General features: G+C 39.8%; 4 protein-coding genes across 4 annotated transcripts; 2 read left to right on the plus strand and 2 right to left on the minus strand.

Annotated features, from left to right (window-relative positions):
• Positions 1–407: 407 nt before the first annotated feature.
• On the minus strand, positions 408–9642 carry rnf5 (ring finger protein 5). The gene is made up of 6 exons (XM_077591331.1): positions 9274–9642; positions 6542–6560; positions 3527–3639; positions 3391–3448; positions 1577–1688; positions 408–1502 (listed from the first exon to the last, which is right to left on the minus strand). Exons 1-6 carry the CDS (start codon positions 9474–9476, stop codon positions 1381–1383), a joined length of 627 nt encoding a protein of 208 aa, XP_077447457.1. The 5' UTR covers positions 9477–9642; the 3' UTR covers positions 408–1380.
• Positions 9643–10316: 674 nt separating this feature from the next.
• utp23 (UTP23 small subunit processome component) lies at positions 10317–13096 on the plus strand. The gene is made up of 3 exons (XM_077590594.1): positions 10317–10716; positions 10787–10961; positions 12379–13096. Exons 1-3 carry the CDS (start codon positions 10529–10531, stop codon positions 12793–12795), a joined length of 780 nt encoding a protein of 259 aa, XP_077446720.1. The 5' UTR covers positions 10317–10528; the 3' UTR covers positions 12796–13096.
• Positions 13097–14814: 1718 nt separating this feature from the next.
• Positions 14815–16920, plus strand: aard (alanine and arginine rich domain containing protein). The gene is made up of 2 exons (XM_077590596.1): positions 14815–15155; positions 16660–16920. The coding sequence occupies exons 1-2, from the start codon at positions 14928–14930 to the stop codon at positions 16780–16782; spliced, it is 351 nt and encodes a 116-aa protein (XP_077446722.1). The 5' UTR covers positions 14815–14927; the 3' UTR covers positions 16783–16920.
• Positions 16921–18855: 1935 nt separating this feature from the next.
• On the minus strand, positions 18856–20483 carry LOC144067192 (uncharacterized). The gene is made up of 2 exons (XM_077590733.1): positions 20220–20483; positions 18856–19490 (listed from the first exon to the last, which is right to left on the minus strand). Exons 1-2 carry the CDS (start codon positions 20406–20408, stop codon positions 19200–19202), a joined length of 480 nt encoding a protein of 159 aa, XP_077446859.1. The 5' UTR covers positions 20409–20483; the 3' UTR covers positions 18856–19199.
• Between the last annotated feature and the right edge of the window lie 1812 nt (positions 20484–22295).

Raw genomic sequence — 22295 nt, forward strand, 5'->3', positions numbered from 1 at the left:
TTTGTTTTAGAATCAAATTAAAATGAAGATTATAGATGCATATTAAATTTCCTGATTTTCCCCCTTTTAAATCAATAATTGTAATTTTTTAATCATTTTTTCTGTGTTTTTAGTTCAAAAATCATTTTGTAAAATCTAAAAATATATTTAAAAAAAGCTAAAATAAACATTATTTTAGAGCTATAAAAAACTGAATATTCAGAATATTATATCTAAAATGGTCCGGCCCACATGAAATCGAGTTGACGTCAACGCGGCCCGTGAACCAACCCCAGTCTGACACCCCTGCTCTAGACTATTTTCTGTAATTGACTTCACCCTTTAAAAAAGTGTATTTAAATAAACCCAGCTCAAAAACAAATGCTCATGCTTGATCGTCAGGCCTCTTGATGACACAAAAGACTCAATGCTTTAATGGAAATTTAATGTCGTGCTTAGTATCGCATTAGCCTCATAGTAAATAAGACAATGCCCACCAAGATTAGCCCCCTTGTCATCCCAAAAAGGATCAGAAATTAGTTCATCACAAGCTCCGGGTAGCAAAGTTTACAAAAAGCATCTGTTGTCATCTCCATAGCTACTAATTTAAAATGACAAAAAAAAACATCACAATTACTATGTACAAATAAATCACTCGCGCTGACACACAGGACGTGGTTGTTAGCTTAGAACCCGAAAGAAGCACAATTTTCTAACCTGGGCCAGTCTTCCCCGGTCTTAAGTGAAACAAATCTCTCGACATGGTTTGAGATGTCTCCTTTTCTACTTTCGCATTCCTGTCTTATTTTGGGGAGCTTTGGTACTACACAAGCAAAACTAAAGGATCAAATATACACAGTTTTTAGAGGACAGGTTTGAATGAGATCACAGTGCATTGGCAGTCATTTTTTAAGACAAAAGTTTAAATACATCCACAAAAACCCAATGATTCAGAACTAAAATGCTACTCTTTGGCCTTTTGGAGGCAAGAAAATGTTTTTTATGTTAACCATCGGTGTCCAAACTCCTCTTCACCAGTTTCCACAACCTTCCAACTGTCTTCGGTTTGGGGAAGTGTCTAGAGTTAAATCAGTCATTGTTGGTCCACATATCTTAATACTGTCTCTGACCCCCTAAAGGCTTATTTCTGTGAGTATGTAATCTGGCAAATCTTAAAATAGAAGGGAGAGACTAATTTACAGTTATTTAAGATCTTCCGGATAAACAAAAGGCAGATTGGCAGGGATTGTTTTTCACGATTTTGCAAATAACTGCTCTCCCATGTCAGGATCTCATCAGAAATGCAACATGTATGTAGCTCGGATAAAGTGTTTGATTCTCAGTGATGCGAGCCCGGTTCCTCTCGCCACGTTCTTCCGCGTTCTCCGTCTGTCCTTTTGATCACACGCTCAACAGCCAAAAGAAAAAGAAAATGGCCACGAACAGGAACAGGGAATCTTGCCAACTGTAATTCCCATTGTTGACGTTACCACCATTGCCATGCGCTTCACCTGCATACGGATCTAAAAGATGAGTCACAATCAATTTTACACATATTAAAATACTCATTTCATACATTTTCAAGAACATCAATTACCTGCTCTGTGAAAGGGGTCATTGCCATTGAAAACAGTTGTGAAGAAACCGAACGGGAAAGCACCGATGCCGAAAGACATATGAAAATTGGTGTCGCTGAAACCCTGGAATATCTGAAAAACACATTATGAATCACACCGAGCTCAGTGTTTATATTGAGTGTGAGTTGCAATTAGAAACACTATTGTATGCAACAAATGTCCACTAGGTGTCAGTGTGGGATTTAGAGTTGAGTACTAACAGTTGCACTACCTACAGTTGTCAAAAGTTTACGTACACTTGTGAAGAACATAATGTCATGGCTCTCTTGAGTTTCCAGTTATTTGTACAACTCTCATTTTTCTTTGATAGAGTGATTGGAACAGATACTTCTTTGTCACAAAAAACATTCATGAAGTTTGGTTCTTTTATGACTTTATTATGGGTTAACAGAAAAAGTGATCAAATCTGCTGGGTCAAAAATATACATACAGCAACACGAATTAACAATTTTGGTGACATAGAAAGTTGTGTCAGTGAAATGAGCTTCATAGCATGGCCTCTTAACTTCTTGTGAGTGATTATGAGTGACTACAGCTGGTGACTTCTCTGAGGCCATTTAAATAGGGATCATTCGATGCAAATGCCCACAAACGCTACAATGGGAAAGTCAAAGGAGCTGAAGTTTGCGGCTGATCACATGGACAAAGATAAGACCTTTTGGAGGAAAGTTCTGTGGTCAGACGACACAAAAATCGAGCTGTTTGGCCATAATGCCCAACAATATGCTTGGAAGAGAAAAGGTGAGGCCTTTAACCCCAAGTACACCATGCCTACCGTCAAGCACGGTGGTGGTAGTATTATGCTGTGGGACTGTTTTGCAGCCAATGGAACTGAGTGAATAGGATAATGAAGGAGGAGGATTACCTTCAATTCTTCAAGATAACCTAAAGTCATCAGCCCGAAGATTGGGTCTTGGGTGCAGTTGGGTGTTCCAACAGGACAATGACCCCAAACACACATCAAAAGTGGTATTGGAATGGCTAAATCAGGCTAGAATTAAGGTTTTCAAAATGGCCTTCCAAAAGTCCTGACTTAAACCCCATTGAGAACTTGTGGACAAAGCTGAAGAAACAAGTCCATGTCAGAAAGCCATCAAATTTAACTGAATTGCACCAATTCTGTCAAGACGAGTGGTCAAAGATTCAACCAGAAGCTTGCCAGAAGCTTGTGGATGGCTACCAAAAGCGCCTAATTGAAGTGACAAGGGACATGTTACCAAATATTAGCGCTGCTGTATGTATATTTTCGACCCAGCAGATTTGATCACTTTTTTCTGTTGACCCATAATAAAGTCCTAAAAGAACTAAACTTCATGAATGTTTTTTGTGACACAGAAGTATCTGTTCCAATCACTCTATAAGAGAAAAATCAGAGTTGTAGAAATAACTGGAAACTCAAGAGAGCCATGACATTATGTTCTTCACAAGTGTATGTAAACTTTTGACCACAACTGTATGAGTGAGTGCTCCATGTGGCCACCCTTAAAGCGGCAAAATTCCATTTTTTTGCGTTTTAATTATTCATAATTATCGAATGTAACATGTTTATAAGGCTCTAAAAGACTGACAACCCCTAGTAAAAAAAAACCTTCGTGATCAATGTATTTAAATATGCACAGCGCAATTTTTTTTACGTCTTTCTGCTGGGAAGCAGATTAAAAAGGTATTTATGCGTGTGTCTAAATCTTAATTATAGCAAGGTTTATTGGTTAGAACATCATTTCATCAGATTTTCACTGTAATCATTTTACATTTAGGTGAAAAGTAGACTCACCCCGCCTCTACTTTCTGGCTCAGTTCTCTGTCCTTGAGGCCGTGGTGGAGTTTTCAACCTTAAGTCCAACAAATGTAACAAGTTACAAAAACAATTAAGGCCATCTTTTACTTGCTATGAGGTCCACTGGGCATACCGGGGGTCCTCTTGACTGGAACTCCCTCGCCCATAAAGTGGGATGACCTTGTCTCTGCTGATACCAGCTTTACACACTGGGCACTGTGGTCTGCTAGGCCTTGTCTCCAACCACTAAAAAGAGCACCAAACAGGGGGGAAATGTTCAGTCAATTAATGGGAAAGCGCAGGTGCAAAACTGGGGACAGCACAAAATGTCGACAAAGCTTTTGAAAAAACAATCCATCTATTACCGTTACCCGATGGCGTGAGTGGTTAGCCTCACAGCTCTGGGGTCCTGGGTTCAAATCCAGGTCATGTCCATCTGTGTGGAGTTTGCATGTTCTGCGTGGGTTTCCTCCGGGTACTCCGGTTTCCTCCCACATTCCAAAAACATGCATGGTAAGCTAATTGGACACTCTAAATTGCCCCTAGGAATGGGTGTCGGAGTGCATGGTTGTCCGCCTCCTTGTGCCCTGCGATCGGCTGGCCACCGATTAACCCTAACCCCCGCCTCTGGCCCAGAGTCAGCTGGGATAGGCTCCAGCACCCCCTGCGACCTGAATGAGGACAAAGCGGTTCAGAAAAATAGTTGAAGAGAAGCACTACCAATTTCGTCATACGCAGTTTCTGGGTATGATGACAATTAGGCTTTTTGTCGAGTCAATGATGATGACAAAGTCTATGTCCGATTATTGTGATGAGAGATCTATTACTGTATTTTCTTGCATATAAGATGACGCGTATAAGCCACACCCTTAAAATTGCCTTACAATCGTTGAATTTTACAATATTGATTCACAATTTTCACCTCCATATTCGTGGTTTTAATAGGGAGCACAAATATGTTACTTTGTTTTTATATGCGAGAAAATACGGTAAATATTTTTCCCCTATGAAGATGAATGGATTGTCTTCTAATTCTTGTTGCCATGACGTATATCTAACGTGTCCTCGAAAAAAGGTCTCACTTAAACCATGCTTTGTTAATCCATCTGAAGTGTACCACAGAGAAAGTAGCGGTAAACAACTAGCATTAAAAGCATTAGTATGTTTAAGCTCTACTAAGTCATCTCACGTGTGGCGATTTCCAAGTTACATCACACACAAACCTAATGGCCATGAAGCTTGGGTCAAGATTCCGAGTTCAAACAACTAGGACTTGTGACTATGTCCTGAAAATTGCCTTTTGTTAAGGATGTCGCTATCCAATCACATGATCAGAAATCAGCCTTGATTACATCATTTTTAGGATTTTGATTGGATTTTAATGGTGATAAATTGATAACAATCTAAAATTATAGAGTAATGGAAGAATAGCTCAGTTTATTATTAAACAATAAACCATTTAAAAAAAGAATACATACTGTTAATTATGGTTTTATGGCGTTGCAGTTTCGTGCATGTCGTCTTTTTATGCGCATATAAGCCGTACTCTCAATTAAGTCATCATTTTTTTGTCGGACAAATGCGGCTTATATGCGAGTAAATGCGGTACATTAAAACCAAATCCATCGAATTGGGGGACCGATACTGAGTATTGGATCGGGACATCTGCTGACTAATGCTAAAAGAATTGTTGTATATTATGGAAATCTGATTAGCTAATTGTTAGGTGTTTATTGTTATTTGTAATCATTTGGGTAACTCAGAAAACAAAATATGACATTAAACAATTACAGGAAAAGGTGGCCAGGTGAACGAGTACTTAGCGTGCCGGCCTCACAGTTCTGGGATCGAGGGTTTGATCCCAGGTCGGTCCTCCCTATGTGGAGTTTGCATGTGTGGGTTTACTCCGGGTACTCCGGTTTCTTCCCACCTCCCAAAAACATGCATGCTAGGGTGGGTGAACACTCTAAATTGCCCCTAGGGATGAGTGTGAGTGTGAATGGTTGTCTATCTCTTTGTGCCCTGCGATTGGCTGGCCACCGATTCGGGGTGTTCCCCCCCTGGTGCCCGTAGTTGGCTGTGAGAGGCTCCAGCATTCCCTGCACCCTTTGAGGGTAAGCAGTTCATAAAATGAATGAATGTATTACAGGAAAATAAATTAGTTTCCCCAGGAATCTGCTATTGTGAAAATTTTCACTGATTACAATACCAGGATATTCCATTTTACTTGTAGTTTTTATTCTGCCGCTAGGTGTTCCAGTACAATAGTGCCTGCCACTGACCTGCTCATTATGAAAACAGAAATGTACTTGCTTTTTCCAGAAAACTCTATTTTAGTGTTGTGATTGCTTAAAGCAATTTTCTGCACTTTAGTTATTTTCTTCTGATACATACAGTGGGACTTTATTTACAATAGATAAATTTATTTACCTCTGCTCCAAAAACTCATTTTGATTCAATGTATTGCACTTTATAAGTAATTTCAATTAACCTGTCCAATAATGAAAACGGCAGTATTGATGTTTAGTCTTTATAACCATGTTGCTTCACATTGTTTTGGTATTGCAAAAAAAAAAGAGAATTCTTACATCATTCTAGCATTGAGTTTTTTTTCCCCCCAACACTCGCGAGAAAAATATATTTTAAGCCGCAGACTCAATAATTGCTCTTAGCTGGGGAGACAAATATATTGCAAATGCATTTATATAACATTTATAAGTATTATGCTGCATGTTAACATTCTGTTTCCATAAACTGTCAAAGATATAATGTAGCTATTTGCTAAGATATAATGTATCTATTTGCTAATCTTGTGTTAAAACATCCCTGCTATTTAGGAATCTCATTCCTGTTAATCAAATAAGGAATTTCAGTTTTAAAAAAAATAGTCCACTATGATTACATATAGTAAATAAAAATGGTCATATTTTTAAAAACGTTGCTGAAGATAGCAACAGAAAATAATTGAGAAGCACTGGTTTTAGGACTGAGCTTTCACCTTAATGTAAAAGAGGTTAAATTGTTCTATTACAAGCAAACTAATCTGTCTCAATAGCTGCAGCAAAAGAGATAGGAAATTTTAATATTGAAATAATTGGTGCATAAAGCTGTGTAGATGCAAATGATGGTAAAAGGAATTAACACTTACTTGATGGAGACAGGGCCAGCTGGAAAGAAAGAAAGGAACAAAATATTATTTTTTATGACTAGACATAGGCCGTCATGTTCAGTTTGTTAAAAAAAATGGACAGACATAATCCGCTGTTTGTGTAACACCAGCTATCAGGTGTCAGACATTCCTTTAGAAAGCACACACAGTTGAACAAAATGTCCAAAGATGGTGTTGACAAGACTTGAGAGCCTTGAATGCCTAAAACAGAATGGGAAGCATTCATGTGCATCTAGGCCCGGGGCCGGCAACCATAGATTCTGGAGCCGCAGGCTCTAAATAATAGAACATGGGGGAGATAAATATATGTTTTGTTTTAATATGGTTTCTGTAGGACAAACATGACACAAATATTCTTAACGTTTTCCAATGCTGTAAGAATATGGAGAGTAAATATTACATTTCTACATTTCTGTCATCGAAGATTTGCGTCATAACATGTGACAAATGTTTCTATCAGCAGGACGGAATGGTACACGGTCGATTGGTCGCCGGTCTTTTGGTCGCCTGGAAGGTAAGTGATAATTATCATTTAAATCGTTGCTCAAATTCCCCAAATACAAACTGCGAATTACTATTTAGTCATACTGAATGCCCTAGTAATTATTAGGCTAAAGAAAAGCTCCAAATTTCCCGGACTTTTATTGTTTTGTGTTGGAGAACTTGTTAAGACCCTGACGTAGCTTCTTAAAGGGACAGCGCATGTACATACAAACTCTTATACACTCACACGTCGGCTCAGTGAAACTGCTCATGGCCATTGTTGGCTTTTATTGATGTGTAGACCGTGTTGTTTTACCTTGTTTTGTTGCCGGTCTTTTGGTCGTCGGTCTTTTGGTTGTCGGTCTTAGTTGTTTTTGTCGAATCCTCAAAATAAAATGACATCCTTGGATTTCCTCATTGCATTTCTTTAATGTCATCAAAGCAATGAAACAATTCATTAAAATTGTAATGAAGTTAATCTTCAGGTGGCATAGTACAACCGTGACCGGACGTTTGGTCGCCGGACTTTTGGTCGCCGGACGTTTGGTTGCCCGGACCCAAACAACCGGCGACCAAACGTCCGGCGACCAAACGTCCGGTGACCAAAAGACCGACGACCAAAAGTCCGGCGACAAAACAAGGTAAAACAACACGGTCTACGCATCAATAAAAGCCAACAATGGCCATGAGCAGTTTCACTGAGCCGACGTGTGAGTGTATAAGAGTTTGTATGTACATGCGTTGTCCCTTTAAGAAGCTACGTCAGTCAGGGTCTGAACAAGTTCTCCAACAAAACACAATAAAAGTACGGGAAATTTGGAGCTTTTCTTTAGCCTAATAATTAATAGGGCATTAAGTATGACAAAATAATAATTCGCAGTTTGTATTTAGGGAATTTGAGCAACGATTTAAATGGTAATTATCAATAACTTTCCGGGCGACCAAAAGACCGGCGACCAAACGACCGAGTACCGCATAGTGCAACAGAGCAGTCACGTGGTACTTCATTCTCGACAGAATGCACTGCGGGGAAAATAAACATTTAATCATGAATGCTCATGATGTATTCGTAACCAACTTAGGCATTTTGATAGTAAGCATGTGTTGCCTTTAGGCTTTGAATTTGTTTTGCAGCTCCAGACATATCTGTTTTTTTATTGGCTCTTTCAAGAATTTGGGTTGCTGACCCTCGAATAGAACAATTATTGCGTAGAAATGTTATGGCTGAACTGCTATAACTCTCAGAGTCATTTCTAACATTCTGATGAAAACAACAATGCAAAATTGCGACAGGTGAACTGATGTCATCAGCCGGCAACCTTACGGCTTGTTGCATCATATTACAAAACCTGCAAGTGTCAAGGGAGGCAAGAGAGAAGGGGGGCTCTTCTTTGGGAAGCTTGACGACTCAACTAAATCAGCACAATAAGCTCTTAAGGACAACATGGTCCAAATTAAATGGAACTCTCGTCTAAAGACACAAGCACAAGTTATAATTTTATATCTGCTTTATCTGTGCTTTACAGTTCTGCAGCGTGGCCTTCCAAATGAATTCCATTTTATATCTGCCACTTGAGAATATCACGTTCATAAGATTAAGAAAATTGTGGTTAATGCCACAATTGCACTATTGCTACGATTGTAGTTCCTTGGTTTTTGGGCATTTTAAATAATAAGCATGGCCAGTAAGTTAATATGTTACAAGGGACAAGCGTGTCAAAACATACAAGGTCAGCATGTGCCGTACTGTTAAGTGCAAAGCTCAATGGGGAGATTACCAACTATCGGAGCCATATTGGCATTAGAACATTACATTAGCAGAGCTGCCAACCCCATTTCAGGAGTATCTTTGTCCCATTTCAGGAGTTTTATGTTTTCATCAGGAGTGAATGCAACTCAATTATAGTGCAATTGAATCAAATCCGCAAGTAAGACGACAGAAGCCGTAGTGAATGTGTGAATTTCGAGGAATTTAAATTGGAAATTTGGCCCTTTTCTTTTGAAAAAAAATTATATGATAGGTTTTTTTTTTATTTCCGGAGTTTCAAACGCTTGTCCGGAGTCAAATTCTTGAAATTCCAGAGAAGTTCGCAGCTCTGCTCTTAGTTGGAAGTTTACGTTTACCCACATTGCTCGGATCCGCGTCACGCCACCGTCAAATCCGGGGTAAATAAAGGCCGCACGACGTCAGAATTATAAATACATTAGAAAAAAGGGCTGAACCATACCAGAACAAGTGTCCGCACATACTGATGACAGCGTCCTTTGCAGTGTCAAAACAAATGTTGCACTCGAAACTGCCTCGGTCCTGTTCGTCCTCCCCAGTGCCACCGCCCGGTCTATCGCGATCTTTGCTCTGCTCCCTGCCAGAGTATCCTCCCCTGCTCGCTGGTCCGCTGTCACTTGACGACCGGGGGTCCGCGGCCGCCATAGTGAGTACGTGAAAATGTAATGGGTTCACGCACCGAACTGTCAAACAAGGGCACGCCTGGACTATATTGTCGTTGGCTCTGAGTCACAAGCGACGAGCCTGCTGCTGTCACTAAACTGAGGCTGTACGTCTGACGCACTTCCGGGATGCACACTTCCGGGATGCGTCCGGCAGCAACAAAACCCACTCTCATGACAGTTGGAATTAATATACTATACGTATTTTTTAAAATAACATTATAATTTATAGAAATTACTAATGCAGAAAAAAGTAAACCGTTATTAAAATGTAATATGTAAATAATATCAGAAATCAATTATTATATCTCCATACATCATATGGACTTAACAATAATAATAACATAATATAAAACTAATAATATACAATGCTGAATATAAAAATGTCCAATTAATGTATTTTCACCTTTTATCGTGAAATAAAAGATAAAATAAATGCATAAAATATGACATATTTAAAACTGTCCGAAAACAATTATGATATACAGGACTACATGATCGTCCATAGTTACAAAAATGCTTTAAAAATATTTATAATAGTGTAGTACATTCATTTTAAATTAGATTCTATCCCTATTGTTAGAACTGGATCTCTACTGCTAAATTAATAACTAAATAATAGTAATATGATAATAATAAATGTTTTTTTTTAAAATAACCAGATTCCTAGCCATGTTAAATATAGATAGCTTTAAGCAAAATCATTTCAAAATTATTTAAGAATTTGGCAAGTTTAGAGTATTTTAGTTTAGTTTATTAATTTTAGTTATTTCTGGGGTTTATACGTACGCTACTATGACCGGTACTTGCTTATACGTTTTGTTTCTCAACGGTTCCAAAAGCGGATGCACACATTGCTTGTTGTATTTTCAGCACGCTGCTTCCCCATCATGTATCATGTAGAATTATTGGCATAATTTTTGTTTTATAATTATCCAGACGCCTGTGCAAACTTTGTTTTCATCCGAAATTACATAACCTTTTAATTTCTCAGTTTGGGGAAACTTAACGGTTCAACTCCGCTAGGCTGCCATCATGAAGATTAAGCGACAGAAACAAGCCAAGAAAACGTTGTCATTTTACAAATATAATTTTAATTTTAGGGAACCTTATCAAATTCTCATTGACGGAACCTTTTGTCAAGCGGCATTAAAGAACAAAATTCAAATCAAGGAGCAAATGCCCAAGTATCTAATGGGTGAAGTACATCTCTGTACCACTAAGTGAGTAAATTTAAGGATTATGATAACTAGTAGAAAATACAATAACAACAATTCTTTTTTTTTCTTGCAGCTGCGCTTTGAAAGAATTGGAGACTCTGGGGAAAGAACTTTATGGTGCTAAAATAATTCTACAAAGGTATCAAGTGAGGAATTGTCAACATTTTAAAAACCCAATTTCAGCCTCAGAGTGTCTCCTTTCCATGTTGGAGGACAAAAACCCACATCACTACTTTGTTGCAACACAGGTACAGTCATCCCTCGATTATCGCCTCTTCTCTTATCGTGAATTCACTACTTCGTGATTTTTTGTCCGCTATTATAAATTGTATTTTTAAGTTCATAAAAATTTGAAAATCCAGGCTGAAACTCGTAAGCAGAAGCCACTTTTGCTTCTAGGACTCAGTATTAAAGAAAAAAATATTATTACTGAAGAAGGAAAAAAAGTTATAACCCTAGTTCTCGATTTTTCCATTATCACGGCCATGTCTGGTCTACATTAACCGTGATATTGGAGGGATTTAGACTTTCTCATAGTTTATGTATGAATATTTTGGATTTTAGAGTGCCTATCAAATCGATAAATCATATTTTTTCGAGTATAACGCGCACCCATAATTTGTGACTAAAAATTGGTATACATTTTTTTTCAGTTTTTCTCAGCTCACACCTAGGATTGCACCGGTACTTGTAACTGGCAAATGCTGAAAACATGTCGCCATAACAAAACATTTATTCACAACATATGGTACGGAAACCTGGTAAAACAAACTACTACCAATATGAACACAATTCTCAAATGGAATTTACAATTTTAAATCCTTAAAGTTTAATTCATCATCATAATATTTAAAACTTTTCAAAGTCCCTGGGTGGACTCGTTGCCCTGGAGCAAGGTTTTTTTTTTACCCCTATTACCCTATAAACTTGCCGGAGGCTATTTGGAGAGAGCTAGCTTTTGTAAAAGAAGGTAAATTATCGCCATCTGGCGGACAAAGAGGTTTTAGGTCTCCTTTACACATGTCGGCTGCCGAGGGGACTGTTTCACCAGAGAGCAATGTTTCACCGAGATTCGTGTATAACGCGCACCCAAACTTTGCTTCAGTTTTTTGGTACAAAATTTTGCGTGTTATACTGGAATAAATGGTACTCGGACGTTTTGACGAAAGACCTTTGGTCCCCGGACATTTGGTCGACTGGACGTTTGGTAGAACGGACATTTGGTCACCGGGTTCGCGAGTCCCGAGGTTTGAGTCACGAGACTTTCATTTGTTTAACCCTAAACCTATTCACTCAATGTTAAATAATAGTCATTAAATCCCTATTCTTCCAATGTTAAAATCTATCAATTGCATGCGAACCCGTTCTACCAAATGCCCGTTCTACCAAACGTCCATTCTACCAAACGTCCGTTCTACCAAACATCCGTTCTACCAAACGTCCGTTCTACCAAACGTCCGTTCTACCAAACGTCCGTTCTACCAAACGTCCGCTCTACCAAACGTCCGTTCTACCAAACGTCCGTTCTACCAAACGTCCGCTCTACCAAACGTCCGCTCTACCAAACGTCCGTTCTACCAAACGTCCGTTCTACCAAATGTCCTTCGACGAAACATCCGGGCACGAAATAAATACCGTAGTCTAATCATTCTGTCATTTGTACAGGACTTCAAGCTGACAACTGGTCTCAAAAAAATCCCAGGCGTACCCCTGCTTTACATCGTCCTCAACACGATAGTGCTGGACAAACCAAGCCAGCGGTCGCTCGACCATGTCCAGGCTCTCCAGCTGGGTGAACTCGTGAGCCCGGCGCAGCAGCAGAGCCTCCAAAGCCTGAAAGCGGAACAGGGCATTGTTCAGAAGGATGGAGAGAGGCAGGGCAAGAAGAGAAAGAGAAAGCCACACAACCCAAACCCCTTGAGCTGTCTAAAGAAGAAAAAGAAGAAGAACAGTGGGCCGACACCACCCCGTAAAAAAACTGAGGAAGGTGAGAAAAGAACTCGGAGTAGACACAAGAAGCATACAACACAAGGAGAACATATTGGATCCACAGCATCTACTGCTTTGATTCAAAATTCATAAAATACAAAAAAAATGTTCAAAATGTGGTTCGTTTTTATTGGGGAAATTATATGAACTTGATCCTTGTCAATGGGTGCCAACAGTGACCCTTTCACATTGTTGGATCACTTTATCATTAAAATAGACTAACTTGATTCTTTATTTACAAAACTGATATCTACCGTGATTTGTATAGTGTACCTGGAAGTTTTTTTTTGCTTACCAGTGTGTACTAATAGAAGTCAGTTGAGTCAATGCATTGTTTCAGGAAGCTTCTTTAGTACGGATAAATACTCTGCACAGAAATAAACAATTAGTTTAACATGTTGAATGTGATTAATGTCATCGGCCTTTTGCATTTAACCCAGGGGTGTCAAACTCATTTCGCATCGTGGGCCACATACGGCCTAGGGAGATGTCAAGTGGGCCGGACCATTAAAATTATACCATGCTCTGCTATAAATAACCAAAATATCATGTCTTTCCTTTGTTTTGGTGTAAAGAAGCACAAGAACATTAGGAAAATATTGAAATTTAATGAACTATCCTTTTACAAAACATTTCATGAAACACCTCATATTTCCTTTGACAAATGTGCAATTTACTTTTATCATTCACAAAAATGCATTGCAACTGATCCCACTGATTGTACAAAGGCACAAAACTTTAATTGGTACTGAAAATATAGTAATTTACTTTAAGATTAAATGAGACTTTTAAAGAAAGGAATTTTTAAACCACTTACACATACGCATATAAAATCGAAATGTAATCCCTGCGTGCACCTTACAAACTAAGGGGAGTGATTTTAAATGTGTAATGAAGAAAGTGTCTGTCTCAGTGATGCGGCTTGTCTTCTACTCTGATGGAAAGAGTGCGTCCCTTAGCGGATAATCCATGAATTGCAGCGAATTAAAAATATTAATTCCATGTCTTTTATGCATTTTTTCCACTTTCAAATTATCCTGCGGGCCTGATCGAACCCCCTTGGGGGCCGGTTCCGGCCCGCGGGCCGTATGTTTGACACCCCTGATTTAACCACTCAGATGGAAAACACCAGACTTTTTATGAAGTGTGCCATTTCGCTCTTTGGCGCCACCTAGGGGCAGATGTCTTTTCAATTACTATAAGTAAATTTCCAGTTTGCTTCGGGCTCTGGTCAGGTCGGGCTTTAATACCCGCGGGTCGGGTCAGGCAGGATTTTTTCGGGCCGATCTTACCTCTAGTAGGGAGTTACTACATGTCAGAGTTTTAGTATGTACAGTATTTGGGACATCTGCTGCCACAGGTTTGCACATGAAGTAAAAATCAAGCGAGGAAAAGGGCAATCCACTTGTCAGTGACAGATTGTGCCGTCTTCTCACTGTTAGAAGTCGGGGCCATAAGTTAGAGCCCGGTCTCATCTCTATACAAGAAGTCAGATGAAACTGCTCACAGCTGCCAAAAAGTATCCCGCACAGTCCACGGGGAATGGACTTAACTTGGACACAAAGGGCCTGGTTGTATTTCACTGTAGGGATGGCCTTTGTGCTGGGAAACCGGCTAACACTGAAGCAGTGTCTCACTCCTCGCCCAACCTGCCTGCCTCCTAAGCTTGACAAGCAGGTCTTATTTAGGATCGCAACTTCCATGGGGGGGCTTTGATGGATTTGGTGCGCGCTATACATCAGGCCAATCAAAAGAGAGCTCCTTTGCAAGACATTTCTCACAGTTGAGTTGAATGGGGGCGGCATTAAATGAGAACCAAAAAAGGCCCCCGTCAAAAATGAAAAGAGGGGGATATGGTGGGAGGGGAGGGTGTGGTGGCTTAGGTTAGGATGGGAAGAAGGGAGGGGGTCTTTTCAGTTCTCATTGGAAGCAACAATAGCTTTGTCCGAGATGTACCATTCTTATGCGGGCTACTCAAGGGAGGAGGGGGGCACACAAGGGATGCGTGTGTGTATGTGAGGGGTGGGGGGGTCTCCATAGTAACAATGACAAAACAAGGCTGCTTCACATGAGGCAGCCAGAACCTGCTTTGGTGATCGCAGAAGAAGGAGAAGGACAAAATAGCAAGAGAGAACTTAAGAAGATCTCTCAAAAGTTTGAAGAACAAGCCTGGAACCAGCGGGAAGGCAACTTATGAAGTTCACCGCCCTGCACAAGCTCGCAGCATGGACCGTGACAGCCACAGTGAGGACACCTTGTCCACCATGGTCCTAGAGAACATCAAGAATAAACTGATCGATGCCTTCAGAGCAAGTGGGAAATCTCGAGATGACCCGCAAGAGGATGTCAGCACGCGGGAGAGACAGCTCAGCGTCAGCAGGTGTCGGCAAGCCAACGAGGAGCTGAGGCGGGCGCAGATTGACGGTGCTATCACTTGGCTAAGATCTGAACTGGTGCGTTGAAACAAACAAATACCCTTTTGAAATCGCTTGCTACCCATTTTATGGGCGCTTCTGTGATTTTTTTTTAAGAATGGGCAACAATTAAACATTTTAATAGTGATTAAATATAGTAATAAACAAATCCAAATCCCCCCTGACTTTCCTTTTCCTGTCCTATCCTAAGAGTTATTAGTTGTACCCCTACTTAGATGGTGTCCTATCACTAAATGAAATTCTAATGAGCTTGTAAGGCTATTTATAGCCAGGTAGCATATATAGTAGCAGTGGCGGTCCGTGCATTTTCTCGTAGCGCCTTCAACTGGTAAAATCCACTTCCTAGCAGCATTTAATGATTAAATACAAATACTGGAGCTTTTCAGACATTACAACCGGGCCCACAATTGAAATATTATTTAGGAATATAGCCATATTTTACTCACCAAAAATCATTTTTAACTGTATACAATATCCATCCTCCTTTCTTTCTTCCTTCTTTTATATCGCCATCGAAGCTAATGCTGAAAGTCGAGCCTGTCCTGTCGTATTTCTGGCATAGTCCGTCTTGAAAATGGCTTTAAATCAACACAACAATATATTTGCTTGTGCAGCTAGCTCCAGATACAGTTTGGTAGCTAATCATAGTTGATGAAAGCGATGACGTATCCCTACGCCTGCAAGAAGCCATTGTGGTGTTGCCAACTCGAAATCTGATTGGTTAAAGCAACAGTCTTATCGACGCTTGTTTAATGCAGCAGAGCCTGCAGAAGTGATTGTGAAGGCCTTGAGGCAGATTTCTGACCCTGACAACAAATAATGGCTGAAATGTGATTGTAAATGCTTCAATATGAAAACACACATCTGGAAGCTGTGCAACCAGGGGGGAAATCAATGAAAGGAAGCTAACAGACGATTTGGAGTTATTTCAGAAGTATTGATGGACAAAACATAATATATGATTCAGATATTTCTTAGGCCAGCAGACAAGGCCTTGAAGGCCCTGACGGCCCGCCACTGTATAGTATAGTAGTATATACAAGTAGCACAGTCTAAGTGAGCTAGCACTGTTTGTATTAAGGCATGCCATGTGAAAGTATGTAGAGTAAAGTTGTAAAGTTTGGATCTTTTCCATGCATTGATGTACATACAACCCTTATATCCAATTAGACTAGATTTAGTAAAATTGGCAAATATCGAATCATTGCCTTGAGAATGTAGATTTACAGCTGTCGGTCAAGCAACAATCCAATAAATTTGATCAAAATGCAAAATAGTTATCCTTACGTAGTTATCTTTTAAGTATGCCGTTTGTTAAGAATATACTGTTTTTTGATTAAAGGTCAATATTTTAGCAACAACACTGTAGAACAAAAAAAATGATTTTCTTTAAAAAAAAATTAATTGTCATGAAATTGGTGATTTATGCCCTTTTTTGCAGTACTGGAATTTCTCTTTATTCTCACAAGTGTATAGCATGACCTCATTGATTTTTTTTTGTTTTTTTTTAATTGACATGCAGTTGGAGATGCGTTCGCAAGACCTCCAACTGGCTCAAACACTGCTGGGCCTCAACACAGAGATCCAAAGAATGAGAAGGGAGAGTTTCGGATGTTTGGAGGACACAGGAGACGATCGGCAGTAAATATTGGAGGACCAAGTGGAAAAAGCTCTCCATGGAAGTGCGCAATTCCATGAATGTGAAATTTAAAAGCATTTAAATGAAGTGGTGATGAAATGAAAACACAAATGGACAGCAATTGACTATAAAGTAAGCAGGGTAACAAAAACAATTGCCTAATTTGTATTGGTTTCAAGTTTTTGCTTGATGTTTTTGCACTTATACCAAAATGTACTCTTGTTTTATTTCCTTTACGGTAACGACATAAAACACTTTGGTAATATGAAAAACTGTCTCTTTCTTTATATTTAATTATCCCAGTATCATTTGGAATGTGTATTACAAAAAACTTGGTGATGGTATTAAATTGTTATTTTAGAAATCGACTATCGATGATTAAAAATTACCCCAAAAACACGAGTATTAATTGACACCACACAAAAAGGTTTATATTTGCCTTAAAATGCTACAAAATAGTGGCAAAAAGATCCTCTCTTCACTTCAACATAGTTCCTTGGTCAGTAAAAAAAAGGAGCACATTAAAATAAGATCTATTATTGGAGTACAAAACATACAAATAAGTGAGTTTATAGCAGTCTAAACGAAATTGATATGATTGATTGATTTACTTACCAAACTGATTTTCATCAAACAAATACTCCACACAAAATTGTACTGTCACAATAAGTTTATTGTGGCGTTGTACTCGCAGACGTTTTCGTTGCTGTGCTAGTAGATGACATTCTGAGTGTCCTTTAAGCCGTTTAAGGTCAGTGAGCTTTCATCACTAATGACCCGTGCTATGTGACCTTTTCACTTTCATTTATCAGTGGACAATACAATATACATGGACTTTTCAAAACAAAAGTTTTGTTGCCGTCGAACTTAACTATACTAATAAAAGTATTGAGTCATACACAATATTTGATGAAGCAAATCAAGATTTTTTTTTATAGGTTTGTCCAGAGTAGATGCTACCAGTTCATGTATACAAATTATATTTATTCATTCATTCATTTTCTGAATTGGGTCACAGGGGGTGCTGGAGCCTATGCCAGCTAACTATGGGCACCAGGCAGGGGATACCCTGAATTGGTGGCCAGCCAATCGCAGGGCACAAGGAGAGGGACAACTATTCATGCTCACACTCATACCTAGTGGCAATTTAGAGTAATCAACCAGTCTATTGTGCATGTTTTTGGCATGTGCGAGGGAAACCGGAGAAAACCCCCGCAAGCGCGAGGAGAACGGTACTCTGACGTTTGGTCGCCGGACGTTTGGTCGCCGGACGTTTGGTCGCCGGACGGTTGGTCGCCGGACGTTTGGTCGCCGGACGTTTGGTCGCCGGACGTTTGGTCGCCCGGAAGGTTATTGATAATTACCATTTAAATCGTTGCTCAAATTCCCTAAATACAAACTGCGAATTACTATTTAGTCATACTTAATGCCCTAGTAATTATTAGGCTAAAGAAAAGCTCCAAATTTCCCGGACTTTTATGGTTTTTTGTTGGAGAACTTGTTAAGACCCTGACTGACGTAGCTTCTTAAAGGGACAACGCATGTACATACAAACTCTTATACACTCACACGTCGGCTCAGTGAAACTGCTCATGGCCATTGTTGGCTTTTATTCATGCGTAGACCGTGTTGTTTTACCTTGTTTTGTCGCCGGTCTTTTGGTCGTCGGTCTTTTGGTCACCGGTGTTTTGGTCGCCGGTCTTTTGGTCGTCGGTCTTTTGGTCGTCGGTCTTTTGGTCGCCCGTTGTCGTGGTCGGGGCGACCAAAAGACCGCGACCAAAAGACCGGCGACCAAAAGACGGCGACCAAAAGACCGGCGACCAATCGACCGCACACGGGCAGGGGATACACTGAATTGGTGTCCAGCCAATCGCAGGGCACAAGGAGACGGACAACCATCCATGCTCACACTCATACCTAGTGGCAATTTAGAGTGGTCAACCAGTCTATCATGCATGTTTTTGGGATGTGCGAGAGAAACCGGAGAAAACCCACGCAAGCGTGGGGAGAACATGCCAACTCCCCACAGTGAGGACCGACTCCGGATTGGACCCTAGACACAAAAATATATTTTTCTTAAAAAAAAACGCTAAGTTACACAAAGGCGACATTGCTTGCCTTTAGGTCACTGCAATTAAAGTTGGCTAATTATAAAGATGCATGGTTTTCTACCATGCTGTAATGTAGAATCAAACCTCAGTTTAAGACCTTTCCATCCAACCTAGTCCAGGGTTTGAACATTAAAGCGTGGAACGAGAAATAGTGTTCGCCTTATTCTTTTATGGTAAACTTTAGCTTGAACATTTTGAGTTGTTGCTGATACTTTGCCTTTGTTTTAGTACTTCTGATTTTTGGTTAACTATTTCTACCAAGAGAGCCTGAAGAAGTTTCAAGCGAGACTGGTCCAGGTCGATGTGACTTATTTAAGGAACAGAGCTTCTCCTGCTGAAACCTCTCCCGGATAAAACCGTAGAGTAAAGGCATCGAGGTTTCTTTGGGAGGGAAACAAGTACGAGTGAGGCCTCTTCTCCCGAGCTGGAGTAGACGCTTCCCTGTTCACTCTCTGAGTCCCAGGAGATGGTTTCCTCGCCCTCTTCCTCGTCTAAAGCGTCCTCCTCTTCCCCCTCGGAGAGCTCTTGCTTGAGCTCTTGAATACCAGAGTGAAGATTCATCAGCTGACGGATAAGCGCTTGATCTTGGGATCGCATCTCCATCTGTGCACAACATGCATTATGCATTATTATTACAAGTACAGTTGTACCTCGAGATACGAGCCTAATGCGTTCCGAGACTGAGTTCATATGTCGATTTTCTCGTAACTCAAACGAACGTTTCCCATAGAAATGAACTAAAAACTAATTAATTTGTTCCAACCCTCTGAAAAAACACCCAAAACAGGATATTGGATTGGAAAAACATTTTTATTTGTTCTAATTCGCCATCTATTAACAAAGTAACAAATAACTAGTGGTTTAATATTACTAAAATGTGTTTAATAGAACTAAAAAGTCTGTGAATGAAACTTACATTTTCCAACAGACAAACGTGAAGATTTAAGACTTGTAGAAACAAACCCACATAGCTTATTAGACGTTAAGGAATGTCTAGTGGTTACGGGGGGCTGACATTTTAACAACACGACTCGGACGTATCTTAGAAACAAATGGGCCAAATCCTAGGGAAGGCCTCCAACACAAAAAGCACACTGAATGAGCTCATTGGTCATTTTGTATGTAGATAAATGCCTTGAACTTCACTCCTCGGGATTTATGGGAGTTTGACCATGAACTCAATGACACAAAGGAGCTTGTCAGTGTAAATATCCTTCTATTCCCATTCAGTGGGATAAATACATTTCCGTTCAGGCTCACGGTTTGTCATGTTAGTTTGTTCTAGCATCAATAAAATTAATTTAAAATTGCTTAAATTATTAGGAGTCTTACTAGTTCCATTCGTAGCCAGGCCAGTGCGCTTTCAATATCCAACTTGGTGCCCTCTCCAGATGCCAATCCTTTCCTGGTGCAGTCTGGCCGGCCTCGGGGATCTCTACACACTCCTGTGGGTGAGCAGGCGTCGAAGGTGTTGGTCTTGCAGGAGAAATCCCGCAGTCTGGTTAAAACCACTTCCATCATGTTTGGTTGATGACCGCTGCGGTCCTACTAAGTCAGTCGTATTTGGCTGTGCAGCCTCGTCTGATTCTTGTTATGAGTTCCTTGGCACTTATGGGGCACTTTCTCGCCTTCCTTCACCCTCCCCCCCCCCCTCAAACATCACCTCCACCCATCTTGGCAAAGCGAACAAGTATCATTGGAGCGTGAACGTGACTGAATCGCCTTGACGTCAGCGGGTTGAGCAATAGTCTGACTTGGAGTTGTTTACCACTTTTGTGTGTCTCAGGGTAATCAGTATTGAATGAGGGTATGTTGTCAGGGCAACCTACATCTTGTTTAAAGGAAGTGATGCACTTTTTTTTTCATTTGAGAGGACATGCTTGGACCCAATAGTGTTAGAATGAAAAAAAAACTGTATTTGAATGGAAATAGAGTGTGATTAATTTTTATCCTACTATTTTGTGCCTTTTTGCAGCCCCTAGCAACCCAAAGCACATGCACAACTGCTTGGCAAAACAGGTCAACTTTTAATAGTCCACTGAAACGACTAAAATAGACCATTCGAAGGCTATTTTCGTCACTTGTTTTGCCTGGAAGTGAGAAAACCTTTGTGCTCTTTGTTTGATGGATATGCCACTCTGAAGTTTTAAAAGTGGCAAATAATTACTAAAAATCTTTTTTTTTAAATAATGAATTTTATTGGATATAATGTACTGTCTATTCATTACATTATCAACAATTGTTGTACAAAATGCATCATTTTGATCATTTATTTTACATTTTTTTAATCTTTATCTTAGTTTCTTTATGCTAGTCCTGGACTTTTTTTGGAACCATTCAGACCAGGAAGGCTACCGGTCCTTGATGATCATCTCCAGACTACTGAGGGACTATCCGGATCATCTTGGAAGAGGGATTCTGCATATTTTTAACCTCAGCCTCAGTCTGCAGAAGGTCCCAACCTTGTGTGGGCTTCCTGTGTGTGGTTCCAGTTTTATCTAGGTCTACATTGTCTTTTCCTGTGTCTGTGCTTGCTACTGCTACAAACTGAATTTCACGAATACAGGATGAATAAAGGTTAATCTAATCTAATAAAGATATTGGTGTGAAACCTGTTAGTATGTCTTAACTCCCCCATTAATAAATGTGCTGATATATTTAGTGAGTTATAACCAATGTTTTGTATTACTTTTTTGGGGGCTTCAATGTCAAATAGTTGAATAATAACATAGACACGCGTAATATTCATCCTTTTAGGACCCCAGTCGAGCTCCACATACTGAAATATAAATTGACATACAGGGAACCCCCCTTATAAAGAGTCACATGATCATAATGGTAACTAAATAATGTTGCTTAATTAATGTCAGTAAATGCTACTACTACCCATAATGTCTAACTCAGACATGGGCAAATTACGGCCCGCGGGCCATATACGGCCCGTTAGGCTTTTTGATCTGGCCCGCCGACGTTGTCCAAATTATAATAAAAATTAATGACCTCATTCATTTCCCTTTCCCCTGCAATAACATCGTTTCCCCGATAGAAGGCGCACTAGTCTAGACTAGTCTAGATTTTGATGCACTGGCAAAAAAGGGAGAACAACAACACAGTTCCCACTGAAATGTGAGTTTCTCTACTGTGTTAAAAATAGCAACTTGCACATGTACGCACAGCAGCAGTACAGTAGCTTAATTAGGATGCTGCTCATCACTCTCAATTTAAAGACTGCTTTCTTTCGTTGAATAATAATATGTTCTTAATGTTGAAAGTAGATTTGAAAATAAATTTTCACCTTCAATTGTGTCTTTTTTCTTACATTTCAATCCCCAGGTTTGATAAATTACATTGCGTCTCCAAATGCTCCTGGCCCGACCCCTGTAACAAATTTTAGTATCCATTCTGGCC

Source organism: Stigmatopora argus, chromosome 21, assembly GCF_051989625.1.
Source record: "Stigmatopora argus isolate UIUO_Sarg chromosome 21, RoL_Sarg_1.0, whole genome shotgun sequence".
NCBI classification, from domain to species: Eukaryota; Metazoa; Chordata; class Actinopteri; order Syngnathiformes; family Syngnathidae; genus Stigmatopora; species Stigmatopora argus.